Below are 12,764 nucleotides of genomic sequence, written 5' to 3'. Positions count from 1 at the left end.
CTTTATTAATTTTTTTTTAAATTAAAATGTTTAATTCTGAAATGCTGGAAGTCTCAGCTGTCCATCGACACCACACATGCAATGACTCATGTCAACAGTGTAGATGTTTTGGGTGAATAGGTCCTTCTACAGCGAAGTTTTGTGCATGATTTGAAATATCTATAAATTCAGGGCTCTGAGCTGACTAATAATATCCAAAAATATCAAAAGTGCATCGAAATGCTCAGTTAAAATTCATTCAACCGCACCGTGATTGTTACGATATTATTAAATAAGAAACGCCGAGTCGACTCAGCACAGTTTCCAAACATTTTGATAATTAATAGGATCGCCTAAAGCATCAATGGAAAATCGTTGTTGGATCCAGGATTCTTCTTCTAAACGGTGAGAACACTTTAAGTTATTTAGAGACTGTCTGGAACCACTCTTTGTGCCTAAATTTCATTTTGTAGTCGAATTAAACAAATGAGGAAATAAAGAACCTTAGCATTGAAATGTAAATTTTTGATGGCACTTTTTTGGCCAAATGGAGAGAAATTCAGAAGACAGAATGACGTCTGACAAGTCAAATCATGTTAGGTACGAAAATCATTATTTATTTGCCATAGAAATTATTCGGGGGCTGATGTAAACACTACGTTTGAACTGTAAAGATAGATGACTGGTCTTCGTTGTATGCAGACATTAACACAAACAATCTTTATCGGTAGCTCTTATCACTTAAGGCGCTTTTTAATTTAGTGTTAATGGTATGAGCTGTGCTATGGAGGAACACGCATAGAGTGATGCTCTGAAAATCTTAATCCCTCTCATATAAGACATTTATCGACAAAACTATTGCTATTAGCGTATGTGAATCGTCCATATGCCCTTTTTTAGTGATGCCCATGATGATATAAAAATGATAGATTAACGGAGTTTAATTATTCCCCGCAAAATACACAACAATCCAACTTCCAGAAAAGATCGAGACACATTTTTTTTCAACCCAAAAGCTGAATCGTAAATTTGGGATAATAACGACATTGACAATAAAAACATCTTAAATTAACATAATTCCCATTGTAATGCCCGAAAAAAATATCCAACAAATCAGCACGACAGAGGGTGTTAATATGCGACTACTTATATATGAATTACAATTCACTCAGATTAAAGATATCTGTACACAACATTAACCATATTATAGTCCATCAAAAACACTTTGGCGCAAAGAATTTACAATTTTCGAGATTGTGTATATACACAACAACATAGAGACATACAATAAAGTTAACTCACCCTCTTCTTTTGTAATAAAACACATGGATTCAGTTCAATACTAACAACAACAACAGCCCACCTTATATCCACATCAAATTGAAGCGACAAGGGTTGATTCGGTAGTACATTTATTAACATTGTATAATGTGTGAGGGTGATTTAACGCAATGATTTTCGATTGCATGTTATTGATGTGTATATATTGTATAGTATTAGCATCGTATAAGTAATGATCCTGTTCAGTGAAATATAATTCGAATATCTAAACATGTTCACCAATGCCCTTCGAAATCTATGGTGTTATATATACACGCGTAGTGTAATAATGCAGTTATTACTGGAGGATTAATGATTCATTTCTTTTTTATCAGTTTATCTACAATTTAATATTTTATAACAAAAAAAAACTTCTGAGTCTTTTTTACACTGCTAAGCACTATTGAGGATTACGCTTCCGATTTCCACTACTGCACGATTATCAATCGGATTTTATCTCAGTAAGAAAGAAACAAAAATAATTATCAGAAAAGTGCCACAGTGTCGTACATTTATTTGATAAGATTACGGTTTGAAACTATCAGATTCCATACAGTCTAGCTGGTTTGCATAATAAAATTGAATTTTGTAATTACTACGCATGCAATGAAATTAGTCTCGTTATAGGTATATAGTTCCTTTTCGTACATGCACTGCCGTGCAAGTCTGAGAATATTAATTTAACGTTTGACGCCATCACATTGACTACTTGGCCTGTTCGATTGTACTTTGGCTTGTGTTTAATCGGTGTAATTAAAGTAAACAAGCTAAAATGGTAAGAGGCAGTTGAATGGTATTCGATTGTAATTGTTGCACACGTGAATGGACTTGTCCAATATGTCACGGCACCTTGAACATCTCTTCCTCTATCGCCGGAACACACTCTATAACAAATGTGACCGATATCACTGCACTGATTTAATATGATCTGAAAGCTAATCGACGACAAAAAATAAGCGATAAGCGTTTTGGTAAAACATTTCTCGTCCCAGATAAAAAAGTCTTGATGCCTAGCCAATTACAAGAAAAATATACTAAAAAGCTTGCCTATTGAGTGCCATCTTCATACATTCTCAGCAAGAGCCGGACTACTTTCACTACTGTCTGAGAAAATCTTTGCAGAACATCTACACGAAAGAAATTCCTTGATCACGGTGTGCAGAGAGGATATTCATTCTTTCATTTGAAAACCATAATTTGTCACAACGGTTCAATAAAACTACAACGGTTCAGATCTAATTTACCATTTCCTTACGAACGGGTCTCACTTCTTCGTCAAAGTGGCTGTATCGTTAATATAGTCCGTGACTGCCAAAATGTGTGTAGTGTCCTATAGTGCATACACGAGCCAGTCACAAGATTGCATAAAAATGAGTAAACGTAACGTGAATACAAAAATAAACTTTCTTTCGCAAATTAACACTCTTATCGAGTCATATGCGTTAATGTTAACGACAGGTACTTTGCTAAATTTTGTTCTGATTTCAATTTACAATAATTGATCGATTCAGTATCAGCCGAAACAATAGTTGTATGGTTGTATCTAAAGACGAAAACATAACTTTTTTTTTCGATTCTATTTTTGATTATTTCACACGAAAAATCACACAACACCAAAGTGATATGTAAAATATCTGAAGATACGATTGCGCATATAATCATGGTATATACATATTTGTCACGACCTTAACGAAAGGTTGTTTTTTTGTTGTGTTTGTCAACAAAAGGGGATTTTACTAAAGGCCGATGCTATTCGGCACCGGTGTCAAATAGCATGCACTGTGTTGTGTGGCTATTTGACACCGGATGCGAATAGCCAATCAACACAGTGCATGCTATTTGACACCGGTGTCGAATAGCCAGACAACACAGTGCGTGCTATTTGCATCCGGTGTCGATTAGCCACACAACACAGTAGATGCTAATTGACACTAGTGTCGATTAGCCAGACAACACAGCTGATGCTATTCGACACCCACCTTTGGGAGCCAGAAATAAATTTCGCGCGCGCGAAATTTATTTCTGGCTCCCAAAGGTGGGTGTCGAATAGCATCAGCTGTGTTGTCTGGCTAATCTAGACTATATATTTTGTTTTCTAAAAAAAATCACAGGTTAACTAGAAACGAAAACTTTATTTGTTTAATAAGTGCTTTTCCCTAGCTGTAGATAAAGTATTTGAGTTTTTTTAACACTTCGCAAAGTTCATCAAACCACCATTTTTGATTTCTCTCACTTTTTCAGATGCATATCTTCGCATTGCATTTTTGAAATTGTGATAAAAAGATATCTAAATCACATTGGCGTCAAATTTTAACATTTCTAGCGTAACTTTATAGGAGAGACCTAATCATTAAGAACAGATACAGTATAGCTTCTAATTTTAACAGACTTTACTCATTAAATTATTTTTAATATAAGATCAGAAACACAAGCATATGGGATCCTAGTTTTAGACCACATACTTTTAAGGAATAAAAATTTAAACCTGACAAGAATTTATGTGATTTTGGGTCATGAACGATCAAGAAGGCTGCATTATAATACACATTGCAATGTGATGTAACGCGTTGAATGAAATCGAGTAGTCAATGCTTAGTATATACGCTTCAACAATACGTTCGGTATAATTGTGTGACTCTATACAAGGCTGTATACTTTGGGGAGGTCACGCAGACCGCCATTTTATTAGATATGCGGGAACACACCTTTTCCATACAAACAAATTCACCAAAATTAAATTTGTATGGCGTAGTGAATTTTTTGTATAAAACGTGGTGTGTAACCCGCGTATCTGCATCTGCGTGACCTCCCCAAAGTATACAGCCTTGACTCTATAGCCGTTTATAAAAATTTAGCCTTCGTTGAAGGTAATAGATTCTTTAGCGTGCGAAAAAAAGTTGGTATCGCACTGCGTGCGAAAAAAAAGTTCATATTGCACTGTGTCCGGGAATACAGTGAAATAAGTACCTTCAAAACGACATTAAATGGATGCATGGAAAGGTGATGATTATGGACCGGAATTGCGAAAAAAATTTTAAATTCTTAGAATTCGTTATTTTGTTGGAACTGTAAGACTGATATGCATTGAAAGTAATAAATGTTGGGAATTACGGGTTGAGCCTGGCATTGAAGATGTTTTGGTATGTTTCATTATTTCACTGATGATTTGGATCTGGTTGTGAATTTATAATTTCGGAAATCGTATACCGTATTGGAATGAAATTAAATTTGAAAAGAAAAATTTGGTTCACGGGTGGGGACCGAACCCACAACCTTCAACTTGCCGGGCTGATGCTCTATCCATTGGGCCACCGTGGACATCTTCTTTTCAACTCTAATTTTGAACCGTTCTTTCAAATGCTACGTCACAGCTCATATCGTGTGTTGCACACAAGCTGATCAATTGTCGAACTTTTCTACAACACACACATACTCAACATGTAACGCTGTCGCTTTCCGTACATACGAACATTTACTGTCTCCCGGCAAGTTGAAGGTTGTGGGTTCGGTCCCCACCCGTGAACCAAATTTTTCTTTTCAAATTTAATTTCATTCCAATACGGTTTACGATTTCTGATAATTATTGTACCAGTTCTAGTTACTTTAACTAACCATTAGTCAAAATTATAATTTCGCTATATTTCGATCCAGGTTTAGAACAATCATCAGACGGGGAACCAATATGATTTCGCTATTTCTTGAGTGCAAAATTGTTTTATTCTTTGATTTTTAATTTTCAGTTTTCTCTATACACTGAGAATATTTTTTACAATTGTCGGAAACTCCAATTAGAAATTCAGAATGTAATTATTTGAAAAGAGAACAACAACAACGGATCTCCAACGTTCAGAGCACCAACAATTTTTAGCTAATATGTCAATTTATCATCGTTACTAATATCGACCCCTCTTGACCTTCTTACACGAAATACCAACATTGCGGAAACCACAACCTATTGACATCAATATTTGAATTTCACATTTAATAGTAATTTTAACCATTGCGTATATTTAAAACCAAACAAATGAGTGCGTCTGGTGTCAATTAGCATGTACTGTGTTGTTGGGCTATTCGACACCGGTGTCAAATAGCATACACTGTGTTGTGTGGCTATTCGACACCGGTGTCAAATAGCATGCCCTGTGTTGTATGGCTATTCGACACCGGTGTCAAATAGCATGCACTGTGTTGTGTGGCTATTCGACACTGGTGTCGAATAGTCACTCCGTTTACTAAAAACATACAAAGATAGTAAATTTTACTCAGTACAATGGTGTTACACAAGGCAAGGGCATAGAATGAAATAGGACAAATACAAGTAGAAATTGGGTGGTTGACAAAAAATTCATTCATTTTTTTACGAAGGTACCAGCTTCAACATTTTGAATCTTATTAGTCAGACGTTTGCTTTATGCAAAAAAAGGAGAAACTGACAGCGATTATTTGCAACATTTATGTAATTAAGTCCCTAAAATAAGCTCTGCCTTAAAGAATATTAGTGATTCTTCGTGACGAAGAAAACACCATATCTTGGAAACTTGTTCCGAACGGCTATCATCTGTTATCGTGTTATTGACTTCTGAGTAATGCAATAGAAGTAAACAATTTGAAATCATTCTCTTGAAAATGTTTAGATCAAATAATGAATCAAATAGCATCAAAGAGAAAGAAGAGAAAGAACCAGCAGGAGTATACAATATTCCATGCAGTTCTTGTGATTCAATTTATTTGGGTGAATTACTACGTTTCGTGGAAAGAAAAAATGATCGCGAAGGAAATGTAAGACGACGTGAATACAAAAAATCTGCAGTAGCAAGACATGTCATACGTAACAAAAACCACAAAATCGATTGGGAAAATTCTAAAATAATAATAAAAGAGAGTAATTACCACCTGCGAAGCATTAAAGAAGGTTTAGCAATTCAGCAATACAACGATAATTTAATGGATGGTAATAAACGACCGATAAATTAATTCAATACTACCGATAAAAAATAATAAACTACCGATAAAAATAGTACCGATAAAAATCTTTATCGGTAGTTTATTATTTTGTATCGGTAAAATTGAATTTTTCTATCGGTCGAATATAATATCCCTAATTTAATGAACGTGGACAAAGGTTTAGTTTTAAGTCGAGCATGGGCTTCAATAACTCCAAAGATATCAGACTTCACTGATTTCACTTAGCAATCCTTTCAATATCATTCACATTTTATTCCCTGAAGACGAAAACTGTTTGTTTTACGAAAGATCGGAAAAAATAAAAAATATTTCAAAATATAACCACGTATCCAATTATTTATTAACAATGAATGTAAATAATGAAGTAGTAAAACTAGTGATATGCATGCCGTCTGTGAATTTTTAATGTGCTTCACAAACGCCCAGCTTTAAATTTGAGAAATTAAGCGAACCATTACTTAAATCAGCAACAAAACAAATGTTAAACTCTACTGTCCCACCTCTACTGGAAGCAGTGGCAGATGGAAGTCGTCACTTTGAAATTTTTTTGAGAGAATGGTGGTAGTTCACTGAATTTATTTAACTTAAACTAGAAACTCTCTCCAGTTTGTACCAGTTAAATCCAAATTTTCTCAGGGTCAGCCGTCAAAAATTATTGAATGAAAAAATTATCGAGAAATAGGCTCAGCTTAAATTTGTGTTTAATTTCTCTCATTTTACGTTTAACGTTTGACCAGTTAAAAAGAAGTTCTCTCCTAAGGCAACTCTCTGCAGCTACTATGTGCAATTGTTAGAGAGCTGCCTTAACTCTCCCCAAACACTCCACAGAAACAGCTGTGAAATTTGTTTGTTTACGACATTTTCTGTTGTTGCTGTTGTCACGAAAAAACACTGTCGATTGAATTCCAATTCTATTTGCCACTTTATAGCACGGATGGTTTCATTTAAACTATACCGAATCGGTGTGCACTGCACTTCCTAAAACGTTTTCTGATTATAGGTAAACAACTGACGATTGATTAAAATACTACACTCAAATCTCACTGAAATAAACGATTATTATCTAACGGAAAGTCTCGCTGTTGTCATTGATAATTAATTATGCAGACAAAGCACTGCTCCTAGCATAAACATAGAAAATGTTTGCAGGCTGATGAAATCAAAATATGTCTTGCATTTTTCTCGTTACGACAAGAGTCGGTTTTTCTTGATCCAAGGTAGAACACAATAATGATTCAAATCGTGCACACGTAAAATACTTTGAGACTTTTTGACGACTGACTGACGAGTGTTAATGCTAGAATCAGGATGTGTAAAACTTTATCACATTCCAAATAAAATAAAAAAAAATCATTAAAATTAACAGTAGCCGAATCTTCACCACAATTTGTTATTCCACTCTGCATTCATGTCATCCATTTGTCTAATTTGTTTTTTTTTTACAAAAACTTTCTGATTGACTCGACGAACACATTTTATTTTACATTAAAATACATATTAAACGTAAGGATTACCGGTCATTAATGTAGCACGATAATAATGCACAAAAAAGGCAATTATATCCGCAGCTGATTTCATCAAACTGGAGTTAACCGAATCGAACTAACCGAAACTGGCACAAAAAATCACAAGAGCGATTTTTATCGGGCCTTAGATTAAATAGACAATTCAACAAATAAAATCGAAAAAACCGATGACCGAGTACTATAAAATGTAAAATAAGTACACTACATGGGCAGTTGATATTATAAGAATCGAACAAATTTCCTAGAGATATAAAAATTCGGCAATTAATTTATAAAATCGTACTGATGGGCTAGGACGCGAATTATTGTGGTATTTATCGTCGCCGTTGAAACATGTATTTTCAACGAGTTTTTAAGTAAAAATTTGTGTTGTGAAGTTGCAATATTTTTTATGTGAATTTTGTGAGCTAGTGTATGTGTTCGTGTCTATGAATAAAGTTGAGAAAGAGCAGAAAATCCACTAAAATGATAGCAAACGAGAGATCAGACAATTTCAAGGACAATTTAAAAGAGGGATTCACCAATTTAGCCTATGAAAGTGAAAAAACCGATGTAAATGCTAACGAACAAAATGTGAATGGAAAAGTGAAACAAGATGTTGATTTCGACGATATTATACCACAATTCGGAAATTTCGGCAAATATCAGATAATTCTGTTCTTGTTACTCGGACCGTACACCCTCTTCTTTGTCTTCGTCTATTTCACACAAATATTTATTACATTAATACCGGAAAAGTACTGGTGTCATGTACCAGAACTACAGCATTTGGAGTTGGAGGCTCGGTAAAAACGAACGAAGTCGCGTCAAGGTCAATCAAAATTTACAAAAAAAATCTCTTTACGCAGAATGAACCTATCGATACCATTGATTGATGGCGAATTCAGTAAATGCACTATGTACGCTGTAAATTACACTCAGTTACTTATAGACAACATTCGTGAACCAGATCCCACATGGGAAACACAATCGTGTGTAAATGGGTTTGAATTTGATCATTCCGAAATTACCTACACGACGATTGCCACAGAGGTAATTCCTAAGAGTAGTTATATCTAGAGAGGAAATTTCGAACAAAATTATACGTAAAATATGTGGTCCCAACATGAAATACGACATGTTTATTGGTGTGTGTGTTTGCCCTCTTAATTAAGAGGGCAAATTGAACTATCAAAAGCGAAATAGTGTCAACGCATACATGTATTGGTGTTAAATTATACGAAATGTGTATATTATACAAACTGATGTTGGGACCACATTTCGTCGTACGAATTTCCTCTCTAGGTATAATTACTCTAAGGGTAATTCCAAGTAAATGACTCGGTCATAAGATATATATATATTCGTTAACACTGTAATCAACAGCTAGAATGGGTGTGCGAAAATGATATACTACCTACAATAGCGCAGGTAAAATAGATACAAAGACACTGTAGAAAATACCGGTTACCTAAATGGTCGGTCTTGTTCCGTAGTCACTATTTTTCCTCGGAGCCATTACTGGTGGTCTTTCGTTAGGTTGGATTGCCGATCGATTCGGACGGGTTCCAGCTCTCGTTGGTGCAAATGTAGTTGGTGGCGCAGCTGGTATCATAACTGCATTCGCTAATAGTTTTTGGTCGTTCACAGTTTGTCGTTATTTTGCTGGATTCGCATTCGATAATTGCTTCACTTTGATGTACATATTAGGTAAACATCTGAGGGCATTCAATTTACTGTATACTACGAGAGAGTATTGGTGTGACAGAACATATTTTCCGATCTCTAGTGATGAAAAAGTCACTGTATGTGCACCAACACACTCTCGTATATCATAGTAAAATATGTTTTAAAATAGGCCAATATACACTCGGTGTGTAATTTCCTCGTATTGCGCACTCAGTGTACACCTCTTGTGTGATAATCTAACTTGTTTTTATAGTGCTTGAGTACGTTGGTCCGAAATGGCGTACATTCGTGGCGAACATGTGTACAGCTATCTATTTCGGAATTGGTGCTTTAGTCATGCCTTGGATTGCATTTTATGTCAATGATTGGAAAATACTAACGATTGTATTGTCTGCTCCATTACTTTTTGCTATTTTCACTCCTTGGCTTGTTCCCGAATCAGCGAGGTACGAATAGGCAAACCATTTTTTATATTTACCGAATACCGAAATGTCCTCTTATGCATTCCCAGGTGGCTGGTTTCGCAAAATAAAATGGAAAAAGCAACGAGAATTATTGAGAAATTCGAGCGAGTGAACAAAAAGACAATTCCGACGGAAACGTTCAAACAATTTTTGGATACATGCCATCGAAACAATGAAGAGCTTAAGGACAAGACGTATTCATTTTTCGATTTGTTTAAGACGCCTCATCTACGGAAAATTGCTCTCTTAACTATTGTCATTTATATGTCTACATCGCTGGTCTACGATGGTTACATTCGTAGTATCACAACAATCGGATTTAACGTGTTCGTGGCCTTCACTTTGGTACGTTTACTTTGGAAATTTGTTTGATTTTCCGCCCTACTAATTTTATGAACAATCTTTGCAGGCTTCTGCCACTGAATTTCCAGCTTCGTTTATTTTAACATTTATATTGGATAAATGGGGACGGCGGTGGTTGATGTTTGGTACGATGGGGCTGTGCGCATTATGTAGCTTAGCTCTGTCATTTACCATTAACGGAAATGGTAATTTATCCCAAAAACATATGTTTACAGTTACAACGGTTTAATGAAATTTTTGTGTATTTGTACCTATGTAGTGATAGTTTCAGTTGTTCTGATGATAGTCGGACGATTCTTCGTCAACTGTTCATACAACATAGCGCAACAGATTTCTGCTGAATACCTACCAACAGTGGTAAGAGGAATCGGCGTTGCATTTATCCACAATTTAGGCTACGTAGCAAACTTGTTGTCACCGGTCGTTATTTACTTACAATCAATCAATTCATCGCTGCCGTTTTATATTTTAACGATTGTGGGTCTGATCGGAGGCTCGGCGATTCTGGTGCTGCCGGAAACAATGGATAAGGCTTTGCCGCAAACGTTAGAAGATGGTGAAAATTTCGGCCTCGACGACACATTTTGGTATCCTTGTGTGAAGTAAAGTGTTTCTCGGTTAATTCAACGAAGTTCATTTTTATCGAATTCATTTACATTTTGTATAGGCCGAGAAAGAATTCTGATGCGGCTGAGTAAGCAACAAATTCTGGTTCGAAATTTTACATATGCGGCTGGTTTGCGGAAGTGGAATAGGATAGGATAGTCTGTGTTTATTTATTATAATATATTAAATGAGATCAATGTTACTACAACGCGATGCGATTTTTTTTTTGTTGCTACAAGTACACTCAATATTAGTGTCCACTTTATGCTTTTAAGCGATATATGAAGCCATGCTAGTCGCGGCAAAAAATCGCATGCCATTTTAGTAACGCATACCGTGTTAAATATACTAGGTTCCATGCTGTCAGATTGACAATACACTAAAAATAAAATTTTATTTTAAATTCCTGTCATCGATTGATCATTGAAATTATTGAAACATTAGTTTGTCAAGTCAGGACCGTCCACTGACTGTTCTCCTAAAATTTATATCTTCACTCAAATGGGACAGTACCTACCTAACAGATTTTACTCACTGCAACCCCGGAAAATGAGTCATTCCTTCATTGAACTGATCGTTCATACTCATGTCCTAAAGATTCACAAAAGTTTCATTTGGAAGCAAGTCTAAATGTACTAAAAACATTCAATTTTAATGCAAAAAACCATTTAAAATTAATTAATTATTGATTAATTAGGATACCAAAGGATCAATCTTCACTCGTTTCTGTGAAAAGCGAGGTGAATAGGTTTCAAGCAATAATAACACTTCGAAATTTAAAATAACCTACTTGCACCATAATAACACACAAAAGAACACAGAATGCATAAAACTTTTCATGTAACAATTTATTAAATAAGAGTCGAGAAAAACTGAATTCGTTCATGTATTTTGACAGTTAACGATGTTTGCTTTTCAAATCTTCGTTTGTTGTTCCATAAGTCATTTTTTTGTCGGAAGGTGTCGCCTACTTCTATTTCAAGTGTCAATTATTCTGTCATAAAGTGTATAACAACTTTACAGACCGGTTCTCTTTATACAAGAAAGCTAAAAATTTCAACAAAACTCCAAGGCACGATCCCCAACTCTAACAAATGAAAATCGAAAATCGCGGGCGGTATCGGGTAATCTGGCACACGAAACAAAAATATTAGATTCTTAAAGTCCATTTTTCACAATCTCGCCCACACAAACTTAATAAATGTTTGTTAGCTCTGTCATCAACTATTATCCCTTAAGTAAAATTTTGTGCGATTTCACCTTTTACGCAGTTGAAAATTGTGCTATTTAGCACTGTGTGCCAAATTACCCCACGCCCCCGCACTACAAATGAAGAGAGGTGCCAGTTAACATGATTGTAGGTTAAGCAATGCCTCCTTTTCCATATAGGCAAAAAAGGGAATTGCCCTTGGCGCCAAAACAGTATAGATGACACTGAGTGAGTATCGTAGATAGGAGTCCAGGTCAAAGATGTGCCTTGATCACCGTAGGACCTGTTGCAGTCACAAATTTATTCTACTTTGATTGTCCATATAAAACTGTTTCAATTCAGTCCATGCCCTCATAATTACGAATATATAAACGAAAATTGTGTTATACTCACAGATCCATGAAACAGTTCCTAATTACGCTAAATATCCCGCTATACATTACGCTAACAAAATAATTGGAACAAAAGAGAAAATAATTTCCAAAATTAAACATCAAAACTGTCATAGTATACATCACATTAATATATTAACCTCATTAAACACGTTGATTATCCCCATATCATTTTTTATTGTGATATGATTTTGCGTCCCAACGTCCGCCGTCACTTCATGCTTTTGTTGCTGTTGTTGTTGTTTTCTTTCGTTAATGTATACATAAAAAG

General features: G+C 35.3%; 1 protein-coding gene across 1 annotated transcript; it reads left to right on the top strand.

Moving 5' to 3' along the window:
* Window positions 1–7,864: 7,864 nt before the first annotated feature.
* LOC119067153 (organic cation transporter protein-like) lies at window positions 7,865–11,101 on the top strand. Its single transcript, XM_037169946.1, has 9 exons — window positions 7,865–8,575; window positions 8,639–8,822; window positions 9,156–9,200; window positions 9,266–9,479; window positions 9,712–9,904; window positions 9,970–10,267; window positions 10,332–10,470; window positions 10,545–10,887; window positions 10,953–11,101. Exons 1-9 carry the CDS (start codon window positions 8,256–8,258, stop codon window positions 10,981–10,983), a joined length of 1,767 nt encoding a protein of 588 aa, XP_037025841.1. The 5' UTR covers window positions 7,865–8,255; the 3' UTR covers window positions 10,984–11,101.
* Window positions 11,102–12,764: the final 1,663 nt, after the last annotated feature.

Source organism: Bradysia coprophila, assembly GCF_014529535.1.
Source record: "Bradysia coprophila strain Holo2 chromosome X unlocalized genomic scaffold, BU_Bcop_v1 contig_12, whole genome shotgun sequence".
Lineage (NCBI taxonomy): Eukaryota > Metazoa > Arthropoda > Insecta > Diptera > Sciaridae > Bradysia > Bradysia coprophila.
This window is presented reverse-complemented; position numbering and strand designations above follow the sequence as displayed.

What these genes read in the sequence shown, in the direction of transcription:
- LOC119067153 (XM_037169946.1), top strand. Translation starts at nt 8,256, where the DNA reads ATGATAGCAAACGAGAGATCAGACAATTTCAAGGACAATTTAAAAGAG. An exon ending in CATTTGGAGTTGGAGGCTCG is followed by an intron (nt 8,576 to 8,638) that starts GTAAAAACGAAC and finishes CTCTTTACGCAG; the next exon opens with AATGAACCTATCGATACCAT. An exon ending in ATTTACCATTAACGGAAATG is followed by an intron (nt 10,471 to 10,544) that starts GTAATTTATCCC and finishes GTACCTATGTAG; the next exon opens with TGATAGTTTCAGTTGTTCTG.